At 40.1% G+C, this 22172-nt stretch overlaps 1 protein-coding gene across 1 annotated transcript; it reads right to left on the bottom strand.

The window, feature by feature from the left end:
- Positions 1–262: 262 nt before the first annotated feature.
- Positions 263–21726, bottom strand: LOC121376928. The gene is made up of 6 exons (XM_041504734.1): positions 21613–21726; positions 16504–17103; positions 14706–15102; positions 4834–12928; positions 3517–3739; positions 263–1702 (listed from the first exon to the last, which is right to left on the bottom strand). The coding sequence occupies exons 2-6, from the start codon at positions 17059–17061 to the stop codon at positions 1532–1534; spliced, it is 9444 nt and encodes a 3147-aa protein (XP_041360668.1). The 5' UTR covers positions 17062–17103; positions 21613–21726; the 3' UTR covers positions 263–1531.
- Between the last annotated feature and the right edge of the window lie 446 nt (positions 21727–22172).

Here is a 22172-nt window from a genome sequence, read left to right as displayed (position 1 = left end):
ACCTAAGGGGCATTTGTAAGTTTTGTTTTTTTACATACCCTCGATATTTCTGACGAAAGCTAATGAGCATTGACAGACTGTGAAAAAAACCCAAACCCTATATAGAATGGAAGACTGGGGCAACAAGAAAATATAACAACCACGTTTACACACATTTAGCATTGTAAATTTTACTGTAACATTAATAAAAGAAATAGTTTGTAACCAACAATTATGATAAATGAAATATGCCAAGCTAACATGTAATCACGACGGAACACCATTTTACACATACGCACATTAACAGACTCATTTAGGATCACAGATATAAACAATATGGTATTTGTAAAATGTTTTATCTATCACAGACACACGTTTGTCAAATTGTTAGACAAACATCTTTGTAAGACACCTCAGCACATTGTCAATAATAAACTAAAAACCAACATTCAGTAACAATGGTAACAATTTCATTGTTTCAATCATATACTATAACAAAAATATAAATTGGTAACTATTTGACAGCATGAACAAGTAAATACAACAATAACTAGAAACGTATTCATGGAACACCAGAGCCGCCTACTTGTACGTCTTGTAGTGATAGGACATTACATACCACAGTATTCGATATAACAGTGAGTGGTGAACTGGTTGGGATGGGAAAAACACGGTGAGAATGGGTCCACCGAGATATTCGACAGTCTGTCATGCAATTTGTGGTTATTCGAACAAGTGGTGCTCCATCCCAAAACCACCCCAAATATGTCAGAACTCTTAGAGCTCATGCTAATACAAGTTTATATTCTGGACTCCAGACTAAAAGTTGGATTCCAGATTCTGAGGCCAAAGCAACTCCCATTCAATTGGAATCATCTGGATATCAATTAATAAAAAGTATATACACTGTGCTAATGTGTTATTCAACTTACGTTGTTGTAACACAACTACAATGCTATGTTCCCTATACTGTATACTCTGTCGGGAGGAAAAACCACTAGACGATCCCTATACATACAGAGTTATCTGCCCCATCCCCATAAACCTGCCTTCCTATTCCATGTCCATTTTCGATGGACATGTTTTACCAAATTTTCTAAGAAAATGGGGTAATATTATTAACATTTGGACAAATAAACATCGTTACATTGCAGAATTGCAGTTCTTTTTCACAGTGCACCTCACACTATAAGACCCAGATTTAGTGTAAGACGACCTATATTGACTTCTATCCTGCTAACCACCAGCCCTAGCAATTTGTGTTGGTATTCAGCAATGCTGAAATAACACTTAAAGTAAAATCGCTTAACTGATGCTCGTTACTAAATAGGATAGGCATTTAAAATACAAATGCTGAGGCAAAATATATTTTAGCTGAGGCAAACTACTTTTGCTGCAGAATTTGTTTTTACTGCTTCAATTTTCTGAATTGCAAGTGCTGAACCATTTACCTCTGACCTGCACAGACAAGCCAAACGGTTGACCTGTGTGTCCAGAATAGCGTGCTTGATCCTTAATTGGATCACTGAAAGCTGAAAAAACCCACGTTAGTTTACGAGTATCGACAGTTCTGGCTTTTCTTCAGCTTTGTTCCTCTGTGTCTATCACGTGCAACCTTCTCCAGTCGCGGCAATTCTTGTATGAGTCGATCGAAACGTAGCAGAAGGTCCCCCGTGGACATCGGCTGCTCGGTGTTCATCCCGATCGCATCAAATAGACACACCTAAACAACGGAGTAAAATAATATTTAAACAAAGTGTGCAAAAAAAATACTGCAGCAGATCCAGGGCACCCTTACCCCACCCCACCCCACCCAACCCCCAACATATTCAAGCGCCTCTTTTTTTTTCTTTAAAAAAAAATTAATTCATTGAGCTCCCATTTTTCACATGTTGGTCCATGTGACTTTTTTCCCTTGGGCTCTTCCCCCCCCCCCCCCCCCCCCCCCCACCCCCCCCACCTCCAAAATTTTCCCTAGATCAACCATGTATAATTAATAATTATGGTGTGTCCTGCCTCCACTATGAATTCTGAAACGGACCTGCTATGGTTAAGATTCTAGCTACAAGTATATTTAAACAAAAATATAAAAGTCTGTTTTGTTTGATGACACCACTAGAGCACATTGATTAATTAATCATCGGCTATTGGATGTCAAACATAAAACTTGTAGTCATCAGAGGAAACCTGCTACATTTTTCCATTAGCGGCAAGGAATCTTTTATGTGGACCATCCCACAGACAGGATAGCACATACCATGGCCTTTGATATAACAGTTGTGGTGCACAAGCTGGAACGAGAAATAGCCCAATGGGTCCACCGATGGGGATCGATTCTAGACTGACTGTGCATCAGGCGAGTGTTTTACCACTGAAATATGTCCCGCCCCTCGGAGAAAATATTGCAGCACACCCAGTACCGGTAGGCATGAAATATTAATCAGACCTTGAATGGGGGGGGGATTTCGTGCTTCAGGATGTACCAGATTTTTTCAGCTGAAAACATAAGACTATTAGGCAATATCCTCAAATACAGACCATGGTGTTTAAAGTAACAAACCCTAAAAGATCCATTTTTGAAATCGGACATTATTTAAATTTTATTGTGTATAGAGTATTTATTTTCATAAATCAGAAGTGTTTCTGGTTATCCTAGTGTTTCTAATACCACAAAATTCATTCTTGAGTCTTTTGAAAATGCACTTTTGCCTGCGAAGTAATGGTTATGGAGATGAGTTCCAGCCTATTTTTTAAGGGTTATTTCCCAGTTTTAACGTCACAGATTCTTGTTTTACGCTATTGTAACTTTATCCACATTTGTTACAGGTTTGTAGATTGACCAAACTTAGTGTCCATTTTCACGGACCGAAACTAGGGTCTGCACCTTTAAGGGGAGCCATCACTCTCGCTCTCCCATTACTGCCCTGAGACTGGTCCATGAAGAGTAACTTTTAGTTAACCATAGCATGTGAATTTACTAGCCTCATAACTTATAAAACTTATAAAAGTATATAGATCTAAGTCTTTACTGGCATCTTGAGATGTTTAACTACGTCTACAAATTGCATGCATGATTAAAGATTTGAGTCTAGTCCCAAAACTGGGTTCTTACACTTGAAAACACATCAAATTCAAGGACATTTTCAGGACATTATTCTTTTTTCTATAACAGAATTGTAATCTGAATTTAGACAGGTTATGAGGACAACAAAAGTAAAGATGCAAAAGAAAATAAACCACCAAATGTTTGGCCTAAATTTCCAGGACACAATAACATTTAAGGTTATACACCACCATTAATTACTCCATGCAGTTCAAAAATCATATCAGAATTTTGAAGTTTTTAAAAACTTTTTTATGAGGAACTATTTCGTAAACGGACTATATTAAGCTGCTATAGCAAGTAACGACACGACACATGGTGGGGTGTTGCCTTAATGCTTTTTCCAGGACATTCCAGGCATGGATTTTAAAATCACAAAATTCAAGAACATTCCTGGATTTCCAGTTGTATAAATATGGATGCTGACCACATACCTGATCCCAGTTGCACAGAGTCCTGCCAAGACCTGGATCCTTACGCAGAAGACTTCGTGAGATGCTGCACTCCGGACAACAGAGCTCAAACAGCTTGAGTGCATCTTTCAGAGTGATGTACTTGAATCCGTTCTCCACAATGTAGGGGAATACAAACTCCTTGTACAAGGCGAGACCACGCACACTCAGATCACATTCATTTTCGGATGCAATAGGTCGATACCTGTAATCATACATATATTTATCCTATAATTGCTAGCATATCCAGTGTAATCAAAGTATGTGATGTTTTTCAGATCACATACTTTCAGAATTAAATGTACATTAATCTAGGTCACGGCACTACGTTTGACATTTAAGCAAACGTACTACGGTTACACTGTATAATTGATGTGTACATTCATAATCAAACAATAACATTCCAATAGCAACTTAACACTGAAAGCTGTCCAACGTTCAGGAAACAAAAAATGTTAAGCACTAGTTTATTTTTATGTAAGGATATCCAAAATGTTGTCATTCAAGTTTGACGTCATTTCCATTCAAAAAGACACTGCATCACGTTTTAACTTCATCTGAATATCAAGTAATAGCAGACAGGAATTAAAGTTACATGTACCATTTACAAAAACATGTTGTATGGAGTTTGAAATTATATGATAAAGAGATTATTACCCTCATGTGATTCGGTATCATCAATATCATATATTAAGAAACAAAAACAGTGTATTATGCTCGCCCAAGGCTCATATAATACAATTTATACAATTTTTATTCCTAATATATATTGACGATACTGAAACACACTCTGGTAATAACCTATATTTATCCATAATATCCATGTTATAAACCCATTTGATAATTACCGTTATTAACTTGGTTAATGTTTTGCTGTCAGTGGGTCATTTGTTTACAACCAACAAGACTTGTATACCTGAATGTGTAATGTTTTGATGAGATTTAGTTGAAGTGTGTGACGTCAAACTACATTTGTGGTGACTTCATATTACTGGTGAAGCATCTTTAGAACTTTGGTTTACTAAATATTGAAATAAAATGTTTAGATAAACAGAATTTGCTACTCGTGTTTTTTAATATGTAAAATATCAACCTCATCTAGTTAATTGGTATTTGTCTCAGAAGAGCATCAACAAAAATTATGATGATTAACATATACTCGGTTGATATTTTCTATATTAAAAAACTCATTACGAATCCTCTATATATACTGACGTCCAAAAGAAACACTTTACAAGGCTTGAAATTGTATTGCAGAAAACCAACAGAGAGTACTGTAAAACATACTACTGCTTTTACCTAATTTGACTGATGCTTCCAACATCTGTCCTTTCAGAGCCTCGCACATCACTGTCTGTACATCCTCCACTGCCTGCAGTGGTCACTGTCTTCAACAAGACACAGTCATCTGTTTCTGAATCATGCCGTCTGCCACTCAACTCTGTTTTTGCTGATGTTACACGTTCATTGGTACAGGCTCCACCGATCCCTGTCGTTTCTCGGTTATTGGTTTTAGGATCTTCCGTTCTCTCTTTAGCCTCCATTCTGCATTCTTCAGACGTGATTCCAGTTCCAATGGACTTTCTTTCATCTGAATCACCTACCCCATGTTCATTCTCATCAGCTTGTCCTAGACTATTACTGGGTTGTGTTCCTACATCGGCATCACCTATTCTGAGGTCATGTTCATCAATGTGTCCTTGACCGTTGCAAGGTCGTGTCCCGGCAATCATTTCGAGGAAGATGTCCTGCTCATCACGTCTAGATTCTGCCACAAGAGCCAAACATTCTGCTCCTTGAAGCATCTTTCTCTGACACTCGGCCTGATTCCTTCGTGATTTGGCTGGCCTCTTTGACCGTTTCCTCTGCTTTGTTTTCTCAAGCTTTACTGCTGCTATAGAAGACACAGGTTCTGGATTACCGCTGCTGCAAGAATCTGCACTGAGATGGCCATCCTTTGATGAATCTCTGGAACAGAGCTGAACCCTGGAACCAAACACTTGTGCAACATCCATCAGTGGACCGCTTGAATGATCCACCGAATCCATCCCTTGAAGATGCTTCACACTCTCCAGAATCCTGTCCTTGACACTCCTGAATCTTCGCTTTGTGAGGGTCTTCCCTCCTTCACCAAGGCAATTAACTGTTACATGCTGCTGCTGCTGCTGTTGCCTTGGCAGTGGAGGACTCTCACCTTGGTTGATCATCTCTTGCTGACAGGGCCTGGGTTTGTCATCTGAATGGACCGGACAGTGCTTAGATGACAGAAAGAATTTCATTTTCAACTGCTGCTTCAAAGGCTCCTCCTGTCCGGGCTCGCAGCTCACTGTAGCTCTACACATACATGGCAACTTACCCACTGTCGCCTTTGTCCGACTGTCATCTATCTGGTGAGTTTCTCTCTCAAGGATGTTCGTCTCGATAGGTTTGTTCTTCATCGGTGATCCATGAATGGGATACACACTCTCTGCATCTTCAGCCTCATTACCGAGGCAACTCCTACTCGATATGTTATCCACCCTCTGATGACTCTCGGTGTCTGAAGGATCTTCCGATATGCTATTGTTGTTGGCATCAGCTTTTCCACATGCATTAGGCACAGTTTTACATGCACTGGCAGCCTTTTCAGAAGATACCCTATGGATTTGGCCTGCATTAGATTTGTTTTTGGAAACTTCACAAGTCCTAGCGCCTTGGCATTCCCTTCTATTATGAATAAATGAACCTCTACCACATGCCTTGCATGCTTGTGTGAAAGTCACTGATTTTTTCGAGTTGATGGTCTTCAGCCCACTGGCATCATTAGTGAAGTGAGTCCTATTTTGACAGTCGGAGGGACACCCTAACATATCTGTATCAGTCCTGGAAGCTCTTTTGCTCTTGCAAGTTGAGCTATTGACGATGTTGTTACTTTGATTTAACCCCCGGTTATGAACTCTTCTAGAACTATCACCAAACATTTTCCGTCGAACAGTCTGTGCATGATTCTGTTCACCAGTAAACTGATGTGCATTAGCTGTATAAGAATCTTTCTGCTGTGTCCGAGGGTCATCCGTTTTTGGTACCGCATTCACAATGGGTATCGAATATTCTGACACAACACTTAAAAGTGGATTCTGCTTGTGTGGGAGAGGGAACAGATAGGGACCCGTGTCGTTGAATGTCTTTCTGAACTGTTGGGAATTCTGGTACCCACCGAATGGCCTGTACGATGTGAAACCTGTGCCATCGTCAGGACTCCGATGTAATCTGTTGGGTGGTGGGTACCCGCTTGACAAATACCATCCACCAAACACAGGTGGCTCCAAGAAGCACTGCGCACTATCCCCAAAAGGCATTGGAGGCGGAAAGGAAATTGGAGCGCTATGCATATCTCTGCCAAAAGGACCTTGCAGGCGAGGTCCACAGAACCCACCAGGTGCCCCGGTATTCATGAAGTGACCCCCAAGACCCTGAGGAGAGGAGAAGAAGATATTGGAGGCAGACTGGACGGTCATTGCGTAGCACGTGTTACCACCCATGTGGTGGGCCATCGCAGCCCTGTTGTCTACCACTGGAGGAGGATATCTTGCTGGTGGTAAACCAATGCCACACCTCACACGAGCGTTCATTGTTACATTAGGTGGAGTTGAAGCTTCTGCAGGTGCTGCCATCTGGCTGGTTATGGTATGTGGGGCAGATTGTCTGGTACCGCTTCTAGAACATGGAGGGGAAGCATTTTTTTTCTTGTCTGGTATGGCTGTTGAGAGAAGCTGACAAACAATATCTATTTCCCCTGGATAGCGCCTGTTTTGTTGTTCACTTTTCGTTGATGACCGTTTTCCAACGCGTTCACGTTCACTTTTCACCCCTGTTACAACTTGTTCACTATCACATGTTAGTTGAGCTGTAACTTGTTCACTATCACCTGTTAGTTGAGCTGTAACTTGTTCACGTTCACAATTTATCTGGCTTGCAACTTGATCACTTTCATATTCTGAGCGATCTGCGACTTGTTCATTTTCAAGTGGTAACTGTACTGTAATTTTTAACTGTTTTGTATCACATATAGGGTCATATGGTCTATGTCTGGTAACCTGTTGAGTGTCACATGCTATCTGAGCTGTAGTTTGTCCAGTGTCACGTGCTATCTGAGCTGTAGTTTGTCCAGTATCACATGCTATCTGAGCTGTAGTTTGTCCAGTATCACGTGCTATCTGAGCTGTAGTTTGTCCAGTGTCACGTGCTATATGTTCTGTAACTTGTTCAGTTTCACATGGTACGTGTCCTGTAACTTGTCCAGTATCACATGGTATCTGTCCTGTAACTTGTCTAGTGTCACGTGCTATCTGAGCTGTAGCTTGTCCAGTGTCATGTGCTATCTGAGCTGTAGTTTGTTCAGTTTCACATGGTATCTGAGCTGTAGCTTGTCCAGTGTCACATACTATCTGAGCTGTAGTTTGTTCAGTTTCACATGGTATCTGTCCTATAACTTGTCCAGTATCATGTGGTACCTGTCCTGTAATTTGTCCAGTGTCATGTGGTATCTGTCCTGTAATTTGTCCAGTGTCACGTAGTAATTGCCCTGTAACACTTTCAGTGTCACGTGGTATCTGTCCCGTAACTTGTCCAGTGTCACGTGGTATCTGCCCTGTAATTTGTCCAGTGTTCGACTGTCTTGTGACTTGTCCGGTGTCACATGCTAACTGTTTAATCACACAACAGTTGTTCAAGGACTTGAGCGACTCGACACTCTGTGAGAAAGGGTTGGTGGAGACCATTTCGTTTAGCATCTCTTCAGAAAACACCTTTCTTCTATCACCACCAACCAGACTGCCGTCACTGGAACATGTCTGAGATATACTTTTGGAATCGCTTGTAAAATATTTGCTGAAATCATGTCCGGGCTGTATTATACTAGCCTTCTGACCTCGTGTCGTCTCTGTGGTACCTTTATTGTTTACATGATTCGACTGCAGACAGCTGGCTTGCTCATTCAGTTGGGTGTCGTCTGCCTGCCTGTAATTCTTGAAGCTACTTGTTAGCATGTTGTGGGCACTGTCACTTTGCAGACGCGTGGAAGCTGAATCATTATAACCTTGGTATCCTATTTTTGGTTTCAAACTTTCAGGTTTTGAGGAACTGGAATGTGTGTCAACCACTTTCTGCTCTTTCTTTGACCAGCTGCACCTCGAATCATTTGTTTTCTGTCCTCGTCTGCATGGTTTGGCATCCTTAATTTGTGACCGACGGGAACTTGAACCATAGTTATTCTGCCATTTCTGAACATCGTGGGTTCTTTTAGAATGTGGACCAAGGGAATTTGTACCCTTTCCCACAGATTTGTTGTCCAACATCTTGCTCGATCCTCTGGTACGCCCAACAGGTGGACTGCAGTTATCTCGTTTAAAATCCACGCTATCCAAATCAGAGCTTGACCTCTCTGAACTGTCTATCTTAATGGTTCCAGGTTTTCTGTGACGGGTGTGGCTTGAAATTTCTGACTGGTCACAGACTTTTGTTCGACTTTGACTGCCACCCTTTTTCCCTTTTTTGCTACATCCAGCTTTTACGTTTGATTTTCCTTTCAAAGATAGATTCTTTTTGTGTTTCTTGGTAAATTTTTTACCATCTGGGCCTTTTGGCATCTTCTCAACAGTCCACTTGATGGATTTTGGAGAGTGATCATTTGGCTGTGCTTTACGAATTCTAAGAGGAGTAACGACTCTTTTTTCCGACATCTCACCTTTCCTGCTCTCTTTACCATCACCACGTCTGGATGAATTCTTCTGCAAATTGCCACCAACAGGTTTATCAAAGGTCTTGTCCACTATATGTTTCAGGATATTACTGTACTTCGAACGACTGCATGATACAATGGTATTGTTATCCTGGTTCCGTCTGCCATAGATAGTGTTCATCTTCTCATTGAGGGCATTCTGCATCTCTATCTCGACAGCAAACTGGATCTCATTGTGAAGCAACAAGTGGAAGATTTCCGTAGCATGATCCATCTGTTCTGCCTCTCTATCCAATGGCTGCACCGCTTCAGGATGAGTTGATGGACAATCAAGTGGCAAAGTCTGTCCCACACTGTCAGCCAACACATTCTCTTTTGACATTGATGATCTTGAAGTATTACCAGATACTTCAGCTGGGTGAGAAGTTGATGGCTGCTGTGTTTTATCCATTGTGAATTCTGAATCTAAAATCATTTCAAGAAATGACATTTTGTCTTTAGACTGGAATGACTTTGATAGAGAACTAGAATTTTTTCCAGTCTCTTTTGGAGTGGGCTGTATGGTCTTCGGAACTTGTAGTGGACATTTATCATGAGAGGATCGTGTTTGTCTTTCAGTTTGTTTTGAGTTAGGAGGACTGTTAATTTCTTCAGACTTACCGTGATTCTCACCTACAGGAGATGGTGTCATGTTTAGATCTGGAGTTGAAAATGAATCGACATCAGTGGGCAGATACATTATTTTAGGAGATGCTTCTGCATTAGCAGCTGATGAATTAGACTTTCCACAAGCTTTTCCTGGAGTGTTTTCCACACTTTTGGACTGGCATAATTTAGTGGTGATCACAGATCTTATATCCATCCGTGTTGCAGGATTTTGTGGACCTGACTCAGAATCTGGGACTGGCTTGGTTATTCCAGATTGCAGTGAGTTCGAAGTGAAATTTTGAACAGACTTGCTACAAGTTTTTTCTTTTGTTTGTTTATCAATCCCTTCTTTCGGTCTTCTTCGATGGTTGGAGTATGGCATGCTTTGAGACTCAAATGAAGTGGACTTTTTACCAGCTTGTGTTGGAGACTGTGGGGCCCTGGACTGTGGACTGTGGACTACGGTACTTCTGCTAGACTGTGATGAAGTATGAGGCAGATTCATCTCAGCTCTAGAGAACTGCAAGCTTCTTTTAGACGCTGATAATTCTGAAGTAGTCCGAATTCCACCAGTCTCTCTTAGCGGACTTAATTCAATGACAGGAAATGGCGTGATTCCTCTACACTCAGATAATTTTGAAGTGTTAATTGTCTGAACAGGCTTTCCACCAGTTTCTTTGGGAGTTTCTGGTGGGCTTGTCTCCACACCGGAGAGCTGTGTGGTCCTTTGAAAGTGGCATACTGTCGAGGTGGCTGTGGCTGTCACAGACTTTCTACCAGTCCGTTTTGAAGTTTGATACAGCCTCGAGTTAGAATCAATTGATGGCTTGGTTCTGGAGGACTCGGGTAATCTTGAACTTGACCTAACTGACTTCCTACCAGTCTTGCTTGAAATCTGCTGTTGATTTGACTCAATCTTTGGGAAATACACAGTTTGTTTGGACGGCGATAACCTCGAAGATGTCCTTACTGATGATATAGATTTTCGTCCTGTCTGGTCTGGAGTGTTGAAAGGACAAGTGTCATCATCATAGAATGGGGCAGTCAGTTCTAACTGGAGAGGTTCCGAAGCAGACATGAATGAAGGCAAAGACTTCCTCTTACCAGTCTGTTTTGTTCTCTGCTTTAACTCTGACAGCGGAACATCCTTGTCAAATGGAGGTGTCTTTGAAACAGAGCGAGACGGCCAAGACTTTCTACCAGGTTTCTTCATCATGTTCCGTGTACTCATCCTATCGTCCCAGAAATCTTCACACATCGACATCGTGCCCATGAACAAACTCCTCCTTCTCCCTGCATTTCTAGGAGAAGCAGAGGACTTCCCTAGACCTGGTAACAGATCTGGACTTGGACTTCCCGTGGACTGCATGGTGGAGGACTTTCTCCTCCTGGTCTTCTGAGTACAGCTGAACAGGTTGGTGTCACTGTCTGTCTCAAGGCCACTGCTCCTTCTGGACAGCTCCACCGCCACCAACTCGGCCGATCGCCGTGCCACCTCAGAGGCCGTCAGCACCTTGTACAGTCTGGGGACGTCGGAATCCATGTACCACGATCCTCTGGATTTCCTCACACCTCTCCTGGCAGATCTATTAACTGGCGTCAGCTTTGCCACATCTGGAGTGGACCTGCTACAGGACGGGGAAGGCTGACCATTATCATGGAGGGATACGGAATGTGCGGGAGATGAGTTTTCAGATGCCGATAATCTGCCGTCAAACGGAGAGTGGTTTCTGCTTGTGGCAACCGATTCGGTGAAAGGAGACGAGAGTGTCTTGTGTGTGAAGCCTGGGAGACCCTCTACACTTGTGTCTTCATGTGGAGAAAACTGGATGTTCTCACTCCTGGAGGATCTGGCAGTTGATAGCTGGCACCTCCGGTTTGGGTCATCAGTCTCCCTTCCTGGTGATAATTCTGTCCCTTCCTTAGTGAACATGTCTCCTAGTGATGGATTCCTATGCACTAACGCCTGGATTTCAAATGTATGTGATGCCTTAGGCTTGTCCTTTGTCACGTTAAATGCATTCCTTTCAGACGTTTCCTCCATGAAGGAAGATTTTTTCTTCAAAGGCAACCTTTTTTCTAAAGATAACTTTTTTTCCATTTGATCAAAACCGACCTGGTTTTCTGCCATCGAAGACGAGCTTCTTGTGTGATGAATGTCAGCCTTTGTTATCTGGCTAGACCCATTAATATGGCGGTCTGTAACAGCAGTGGATGCTTCTGCAGGGCTGACGTCTCCAGAGTTTGTTTTATTTTGTCCTTCACGAAATCCGACATCGGCATCCACTGCATCTTCACCATGAGGCATTCCGTGCACTGACACAGTTTCTGCATCGTCATCTCCTTCCGTCACCCGTCTGGCATTTTTTTCAACCAGACCCTGTCTGTTCTGTCTGCTCAGCTTTTCTTCCTCCAGCATCAGCTGAATGGCAATCATGGCCGGGTCATACACCCGCTTCTCCGCCGGCGGGAAGGAGTTAAGAATCTCCAGTTCGAAGCCGTCATTCGACAAATAATCCTCCTTCGTCAGATCCAATTCCCATTTACCGACCTCCTGTTCACCCATGGTGTTGCCGTTCGTTGCCGCGAACAACAGTTCCGGGTCAAAATCGGCATCCTCATCCTGGTCACTTAATGAAGTCTTGGAATCTTTATGGCCGACATTTCTGTTGCTGTTCGTCGTCTTTTCGGATCCCCACTGAAACTGTTTTTTTGTGATGTTCATTTTGAATGGATTGTATACGACGGAGAGCCGTTCGTCAGAGTTTGATTGGTCGACAGTTTCTTCGATGTCGGCGTCGTAGTGAGAATCCGAACAGTCTGAGTGCGAGTCTCCCCGAGATTCGTAGAAACTCTCACTGGACGTCAGGCGCGTATTTGACCGGTCCTTACTGACCGCGTCCTCTCCAGTCCTCTCCTCCTGAATCGGCCTCAAGTTTCGGTTCTGGAGACACGACAAGAGGTAAAATGGATCGGTCCACTGAACTAGGAGGTCGCTTGAAGTCAGGTACATTTCCGATGTCTGATCTGAAAATAGGGTGCGAAACAAAACAGGTTAATTTCAAGCCATGATAGCACACTTAAAAGTTTTAATCTACAGTAGCAGACACAGAACTGAGAGGAGGGGGGCGGTAGGAGAAGTTTGGTTTGTTTAATGACACCATTAGAGCACATTGATTTATTAATCATCGGCTATTGGATGTCAAACAGATGATCAGTTTAACACAGTCATAGAGAAGAAACCCACTACATTTTTCCATTAGTAGCAATGGACCTTTTATATGCACCATCCTGACAGGATAGCACATACCACAGCCTTTTATATGGTTAGGAGTGCTAGTCACAGTGTAGTATTCTATATAGAGGATAATAAATGAGTTACCAGTTATTATCAAATTTATGTCCCAAGTGAAATAATTTTCAGTTGTCACGAGCTTTAGCGAGTGACAAATGAAAATTATTTCACGAGGGATATAATGCATGATAATTTTCCCCGTTATGAGTGCCTGCTGTGGTAATAATTGTTATTACATAATAAATAAATAAAAAAAATAAAAAAATTAAAACAAATTATAATTTAAATGTCATATCAGAGTAAAACCCATTTAGACCATTCGTGTATGTCACAGAACAATAAATTTTGGTAGGTCTGATTTCATTAGGTGGTGTGTCTGGCATTCAGGTCATCACCTTACTGTAGTCAATCAGGGCCTGTGCTTATAAAACCTTAATGTCTAAGTGTCTCTAATACGAAAAATCTCAGTGTTCTCTCCAACAATGTTATATGCAAAATCTAACACAGGGTTCTCTCTAAACTTTTATGTGATGGGGAGAGCATGGGGCCAGATGTCTATAAATCAATATCCACCATATGTATAATATCACTGTGTGATATGCAAAATCTAGCACAGGTTTCTCTCCAAATTTTATATGCTGGAGAGAGCATGAGGCCAGAATCTGATATCTTTAAATCAATATCCACCATATGTGTAATATCATTGTGTGATATGCAAAATCTAACAGGGTTCTTTCTAAGTTTTATAAGCTGGAGAGAGCATGGAGCCAGATGTCTTTCAATCAAAATCCACCATATGTGGAATATCATTGTGTGATATGGAAAATAAACACTGTTCTCTCCAACAGTTTTATAAGCATTGCACCAGATGTCTTTAACCTTCTGACTACTGCAGGCGAAATATCTCGCCTGGTGTCACACAAGTCGACATACTGTACACTGTATAGTGCATTTCCCATTTTATATTTGCCGCCATTTTGCACAAGGCACTTACCAGAAATAATAATATAGACCAACAAGAAATAGGTTAATTGAGAGTATGGCAGCCTTAGTTTTTCGTTTTTCAGTGAAAAATACCTGGGAATTTTGAGTTAATTTCAGGGATCGAGAGCCGATTATAACAGCTAATTTGATAATACATTTGACTGTTTTACCAACAACAAAAATTACAAAATATTGGGATATGAATCGTAGTTCGTTTCCCAAAAAAATTCTGGTAAAAACTCCATAGTTATTGAGAATAATGGAGATAAATATTGGACATTAGAAAAATCAACAAAAATAAAACTTACCGATTCAAATATGAACCTTATTTTATGTATTTATAAACCATTTAAGTGAAAATATGTGACTAAAAGTTATAAATAAATTTGTACATGTGTGTACGTGGTTTTTGTCGAAAATTAATCCAGTAGTCTAAAGTTTAAATCAATATCCATTATATGTGGAATATTACTGTGTAATATCAAAAATTTCACACAGTACAAATTACCATTACTACATATATACCTGAGGACAACTCCTGTGCCTCCTCCACCGTGCACCGCCTGAGTGCCACCTGGGTGGGAAACTGACACAGGAAGTCGGCGCATATCTTCATAAGCTCGAGTAGGAGACCCGGGTACATCCCGAGAATGTACCGCAGTGGTACAAAGTGCTGCGGCAGCCTCGCTGTCCTGTGTCGGCCACCCGGTCTCGCCATGAGGAGAGCTCGCATCGGAACACAGTTCGTCTCCAGGGACTCGACGCTGGGCTCGCCACTCATACAGTTTCTTGAGAATGTCATTTCGGTGCCGCCTTCCTCGGGACTGAGGGACACGTTGGGCAGTTTGAGCACGGGGAAGTGAATCAAGGTCACGGTGAATGGTTTCTGAGCTGGAGCCGGAGGGTAATGTCTGGAATTAGTCTGGAAAGCAAAAAGAAAAAAGAAAGAAAGAAAGAAAAGTAGCAATGTACAATCAGTTGCTTATACATTTTCCAAGTGATATTTGTTGCCTCTGACAATTAAAAATGCAGGGAATCCAGTTATAGATTATTTAAGAACTTATTTAGATAATATATTTCTTTTTTTTCTTTTTTTGCATAACCCATCACGACCACATAACTGATGTCCTATTCCTAAATTTAATGTGTTAACGAAAAATGGGTTACGCTGCTTACACAACTTGAAGAGGGCTGATTGTACATGTTGGTCAAGTTCACAAATTGCAAACTGAATTATATACAGAACTAGGTAGGTTTTTTTACAGGAATCTGGGAATTCAATTTCCATACTATTTAATATGTCAAAAACACAGATTTAATAAAGCCCATAAGACTGGGTCCATATTTTTCATGTTGTTGTACATACTACTTTGGTCCAAACTGAATGACATACAAGATTTGGTTTATGATGGGGATCTAGAGTGTATCCCATCCTATAAAAATGCTTTTTGTCAATAATTTGAGTTTGGTTTGACATAAAAAGAAAAGTAAAAGTGTTTTGGAAATAATCCCCCCCCCCCCCCCAATATATTTGTGTGAAATTTAGAAAACATTTGGCCCATAAATAAATAACTTGTAGTAAATACCATAGTGTGAAAAAAGGTGTTTCCTGTGGGATGGACTATAGTTCCCTAATATTCCTGTAAATGAAAATCAAGATGATTATTTAGTCATTAATTAAATGCTGTGACAGGTTTTGTTTTAAATGAGTGGATGTTTTGATGCCTAACAATTAGACAACTTAAATATTGGCGTCACATGTCTCTCCTAAATATCTTCAAGTGTCTCTTTTTCTTGGCTTTTTTTTTTTTTAATTTTCATTTGGTTGCCCCTTTTCATGAGTTGTTCCATGTGCCTTTTTCCCCTTAGTAAATCCACCAATATATTTTCTGGATCTGCCTCGCCTATAGAAACGTTTAGGTGGAACAAACACATTTCAGATGGAAAAAGTACTTAAGAATGGAATAGAACATGCTTTACAGTGCAAATGGATGTTGAACACAGAGATCTGAAATAGCTGATGATCTACCATGAATTCTAAATGCTTAATATGTATACTGAAAAAAATTAATGGCATTTTTAAAAATAATTTAAACAACAATTTATAGTGAATAAAATGAATAAAGTATGGTTAGTATTCATAAATGCTCGAAAAACCTGGGTGCAAAATGTTTTCAGGTATCATCATTTGTGTGGAAATTTTCTAAAATAATATGATGTTAATAGAGAATTACCAAAAAGTATACTGGCTCTTCATAAATTTTTGTTGTATGTTAAAAAAGACTGCAGCTTTAAAAAAAAAAAACGTTGTGAGTATTAATACCTGTCTGACAGCATCACTGTGTGCGTACATGCACTCGAGACTGCGGACATCCTGCGACACGTGGTGCTTGGTTGCGACCATGACGGCGAGTGCCGGGAGGTGTCGGGAGAACGTCACCAGGTTGACGAGCAGCGAGCCGGGCGCCACCAGGTGGAGCAGATCCTTGAGGAACTCCATCTGCTCCTTGGACGAGCAGACGCGGATGTCGGCCGAGTTGCGCGGGTACTGCAGCTTCAGCTTGAGCGCATTCTCCACGATTGTGCAGTCCCTGCCCGAGCACCGCGGGAAGAAGATCTCCTTGAGGTCGCGCCACGACGCCATCTCGTGGTCGCCGCACAGAATGGCTGGGGTGCGCGACAGCATGGTCGCGGTGCTCTCGGGAAGCTTCGTCACAAGGTCGCACAGAATCAGATGTCTGTTGTTATTGTGTTCACTCTGGCTGGCCGTTGTGGTTGTGGTGGTGTTGCTGCTGCCTTCTCCATCCTGCGGAGTCCGGGGAGGACGTCTCCTGGGGCTAGAGAAGTCACCGGCCGAAAGACTTCCTCTCCACTCACTCATGTTCTAGTTTCCATGGTGACTAACCTCAGAGGAGAACAATCCCTAAAAAAAAATATGGATCAAATGAGTAATTCCATGGTGACGGATATTATATTTACAGCTAAAACAATTATCTTTAAATACTTGTATTTTTGTCACTATTATATCAAAGCATTTTTTGCTGATCATCACCATTTCATAGCTGATGATCAGAAGTTACTTATTAATGTTGCAGTAAAATTCATCAGACTACCATATGAGATTCAGAAAATGTGCACAATTTAATAAAAACAGGGGTGTTTTGAAAAAGGTTTTTGGGATAGGGCCCATGTTTGGTACCACAGAACACCTGTATAAATCTCTGCAATGGAAGAAAGCTATTAATGTTTGTAACGTCAGTAAAACAATTATATGAAATAATATCCAGAGTTTGAAATGAAAATCTCATCTTATGTACATAAACATCATAAATAAAACATACAAACCTAACATTAACATTGAAACACTGGCCATTCTTTAAAGAATTAGGTTATCCAACAGACTCAGTCTTTTAACAGTATTGCTTGACATTTTGCATTAAAATAAAACTCATGTCTCCATTTTGGCATATTGCAAAATCATACAACAGTTCCTGGCATTGAGTGCATTTTGAGATCTCACAACTGAAAGCATTTTAATTTGCATTATTTTGATGTGATTGATGAAAATAATGCAAATTAAGTAACATAACACATTCCTCAAATGAACATTAATTTTATTAACAGGCGTTACTACTTTAATATGCCATGAGAATTCTCTCCAAATGAATTCTATAATAGTCTGATTAATTAATAAAATAATGATATTATGTCATTCTGTTTTAAATCCATCTCCACTACTTGTAAATCCATGTCACCATGGGTGTGTATGTACTGTGTATATACCTGTAGCATAAAACAATGGAAACAATTTAATTTCTAACTGTGTGTCCAGAGCAAATGAACTTCTTGAGTATAGTCAAGTATTGTTTCTGTATTTATATCTTCACCAATGTTTGATCAAATTATGATATACTACATTTAAAAGAAAAAAAAATTTTTGTTACTTTCAAAACAGTTTTCTTTTTCCATCCAAATTTAGTGAAAGTTGGTACTGGGTATTGGTGGAAAGGCATAGGTCTAATCATTGAGGTGAGGTTCCAAGGGGAGAGAGCTGGGTTGAATTCTGGAGGTGTCCTTTTTAAACATTGAATTCTGTCCCTGAATATGGGAGGTGCCCCTTTTAAACATTGAATTCTGTCCCTGAATACTGGAGATGCCCCTTTTTAAACATTGCATTCTGTTCCTGAATACAGGAGGTGACTCTTTTAAACATTGCATTCTGTCCCTGAATACAGGAGGTGACTCTTTTAAACATTGCATTCTGTCCCTGAATACAGGAGGTGACTCTTTTAAACATTGAATTCCGTCCTTGAATACTGGAGATGCCCCTTTTAAACATTGCATTATGTCCCTGAATACAGGAGGTGACTCTTTTAAATATTGCATTCTGTTCCTGAATACAGGAGGTGCCCTTTTTAAACATTGCATTATGTCCCTGAATACAGGAGGTGACTCTTTTAAATATTGCATTCTGTCCCTGAATACAGGAGGTGACTCTTTTAAATATTGCATTATGTCCCTGAATACAGGAGGTGACTCTTTTAAACATTGCATTTTGTCCCTGAATACAGGAGGTGACTCTTTTAAATATTGCATTCTGTCCCTGAATACAGGAGGTGACTCTTTTAAATATTGAATTCCGTCCTTGAATACTGGAGATGCCCCTTTTAAACATTGCATTCTATCCCTGAATACAGGCATTCTGTGAATACAGGAGGTGTCCTTTTTAAACATTGCATTCTGTCCCTGAATACAGGTGTCCTTTTTAAATATTGCATTCTGTCCCTGAATACAGGAGGTGACCATTTTAAATATTGAATTCCGTCCTTGAATACTGGAGATGACCCTTTTAAACATTGCATTCTGTCCCTGAATACTGGTGGTTTCCCTTTTAAAAACTGCATTCTGTACGTGAATACTGGAGGTGCCCCTTTTAAACATTGAATCCTGTCCCTGAATACTGGAGATGCCCCTTTTAAACATTGCATTCTGAACGTGAATACTGGTGGTTTCCCTTTTAAAAATTGCATTCTGTACGTGAATACTGGAGGTGCCCCTTTTAAACATTGAATTCTGTCCCTGAATACTGGAAGTTTCCCCTTTAAACATTGCATTCTGTCCCTGAATACTGGAGGTACCCCTTTTAAACATTGAATTATGTCCGTGAATACTGGATGTGCCCCTTTTAAACATTGAATTCTGTCCCTGAATACTGGAGGTGTCCCCTTTAAACATTGCATTCTGTCCCTGAATACTGGAGGTACCCCTTTTAAACATTGAATTCTGTCTGTGAATACTGGAGGTGCCCCTTTTAAACATTGCATTCTATCCCTGAATACTGGAGGTGTCCCTTTTAAACACTGAATTCTGTCCCTGAATACTGGAGGTGCCCTTTTTAAACATTGCATTCTGTCCCTGAATACTGGAGGTGCCCTTTTTAAACATTGCATTCTGTCCCTGAATACTGGAGGTGTCCTTTTTAAACATTGAATTATGTCCCTGAATACAGGAGGTGCCCCTTTTAAACATTGAATTATGTCCCTGAATACTGGAGGTGCCCCTTTTTAAACATTGAATTCCATCCCTGAATACTGGAGGTGCCACTTTTAAACACTGAGTTATGTCCATGAATACAGGAGGTGCCCCTTTTAAACACTGAATTATGTCCCTGAATACTGGAGGTGCCCCTTCTAAACATTGAATTCTGTCCCTGAATACTGGAGGTGCCACTTTTAAACGTTGAATTCTGTTCCTGAATACAGGAGGTGCCCCTTTTAAATATTGAATTCTGTCCCTGAATACTGGAGGTGCCCCTTTTAAACATTGCATTCTGTCCCTGAATACTGGAGGTGTCCTTTTTAAACATTGCATTCTGTCCCTGAATACTGGAGATGCCCCTTTTAAACATTGAATTCTGTCCCTGAATACTGGAGGTGCCCCTTTTAAACATTGCATTCTGTCCCTGAATACAGGAGGTGACTCTTTTAAACATTGCATTATGTCCCTGAATACAGGAGGTGACTCTTTTAAACATTGCATTCTGTCCCTGAATACTGGAGGTGCCCCTTTTAAACATTGCATTCTGTCCCTGAATACAGGAGGTGACTCTTTTAAACATTGCATTATGTCCCTGAATACAGGAGGTGACTCTTAAATATTGAATTCCGTCCTTGAATACTGGAGATGCCCCTTTTAAACATTGAATTCTGTCCCTGAATACAGGAGGTGCCCCTTTTAAACATTGCATTTTGTCCCTGAATACTGGAGGTGCCCCTTTTAAACATTGAATTCCATCCTTGAATACTGGAGATGCCCTTTTAAACATTGAATTCCATCCTTGAATACTGGAGGTGTCCCTTTTAAAGATTGAATTCAAGCCTTGAATACTGGATATGCCCCTTTTAAACACTAAATTCTGTCCTTGAATACTGGAGGTGCCCCTTTTAAACATTGAATTCTGTCCCTGAATACTGGAGGTGCCCCTTTTACAGAGCTGTAATTAGTTTGGAAACATTTTTAAAAGCTAGCAATAATGAAACATAATTTACAAAGTTACGTTTCTGATTTATGGCTATGTAGTCAAAATTTAGTTAATATCACAATATTTAGTCTATAGTGAACATTAAAGTGATTGTCCCTTTAAGTTCAGACTACAATATATTGATCATACAGCATCAGATTCAACAAAGCTATTGAAATTAAATCAAATACAGGCCCGTAGCATAGTCGACATTATTGGGTGGGTAGGTAGGTGTCAACTGAACGAGCGCTGAAGGTGCGAGGTATTTGGGGGGTCCAAGGGCATGATTCAAAGGTTATTTGCCTGTTACTGTAACACACCCTGCAATGGGCCTGATGTATATTCTAAAGCAAATCATTAAAGTTTATGTTTTCTCACAATATTTTGATGGTTAATTTAGTTGGTCAAATGACAGTGACTTTGTTTTTAAATAAATCTTTGCCTCCTACTCACCAACATGTGATCTAATCAGGGAAGCGGATGGAGTCTGTCCCACATAAAGATATTCAAGAATCAAGTGCCACTTTTTTCGGTTTAAACCCTCCCCCCCAAACCCCCCCCCCCCAAAAAAAAACCCATTGTGTTGCCCTTTTCATGACTTGGTCCATGTGTCCTTTTCCCCTAAGCCCGCCCCCTCTCCCACCCCTCAAACAACAACACACACAAAAAGTACCAATTTTTTTTAAAAAAATAAACGAAATGAAATATTTTTGACCATAGAAAGTGTGGTAAAAGTAAAGTAGGCCTTGGCCTATTGAGATATAGACTAAGTGTTGGCCTACCCTGCACTATTTTTTTTTTAATTAAAAAAAAATATCAGTTTAGTAACTAACTGCAAAAAACATTTAACTTATTTACGTAAATTATCCTTATAATTAAGACAATTTAGATTTTAAAAAAAAAATGTATTACCTGTTTGATTTCATCCACAGTCATAAACCAAAAAGACCATGGTGAAAGTCATTTGCTACAAACTTCCAAAACGTCAAACAAGATTACGTCATATATTCATCGATGACGTTTTTAGGTTAAAATTTCCCGCGTTAGTAAGAAGCACGTGTTACTACTTCCGGTATTAATTGATAAAAATATTGCATTAAAAGAGACATTTCTACTTGTCATTACATGTGGAACGCATTATCAATTAATTTGATTAAAATAAGCATGTTTCTGTGAACTGGCTATATTATTAAATTATATTCCATACAGTATTTGTATACAAACATTAAAGCAGCCGTAAGCATTTGTCACGTGAATGAGTTTATCACGTGACGTCTGCCCTAAATAGTGAAAAAACTATTTACCAAAACGTTTGTGTTTATTTTTTTTATAAAGTAAAAAATATAAATAAAAAATAAAATAAACTGCTTCAAAATAAAATAAATAAAATACAATAAAAATGTGTTAGCACTAACAAAACTGTACCCAAACAAACAGCTTTGTGAGATATAAATATAATTATATATTCGATT

The sequence above is a fragment of the Gigantopelta aegis genome, chromosome 7 (assembly GCF_016097555.1).
Source record: "Gigantopelta aegis isolate Gae_Host chromosome 7, Gae_host_genome, whole genome shotgun sequence".
In the NCBI taxonomy this organism is placed as follows: domain Eukaryota; kingdom Metazoa; phylum Mollusca; class Gastropoda; order Neomphalida; family Peltospiridae; genus Gigantopelta; species Gigantopelta aegis.
This window is presented reverse-complemented; position numbering and strand designations above follow the sequence as displayed.

Bases quoted from the DNA above. Each gene is read 5' to 3' on its own strand.
- LOC121376928 (XM_041504734.1), bottom strand. From the start codon at position 17,061: ATGAGTGAGTGGAGAGGAAGTCTTTCGGCCGGTGACTTCTCTAGCCCC. The intron at 15,103-16,503 runs GTATTAATACTC...TTTGCTTTCCAG, and splicing joins ACAGTGATGCTGTCAGACAG to ACTAATTCCAGACATTACCC. The intron at 12,929-14,705 runs GTATATATGTAG...CCCTATTTTCAG, and splicing joins GGCACAGGAGTTGTCCTCAG to ATCAGACATCGGAAATGTAC.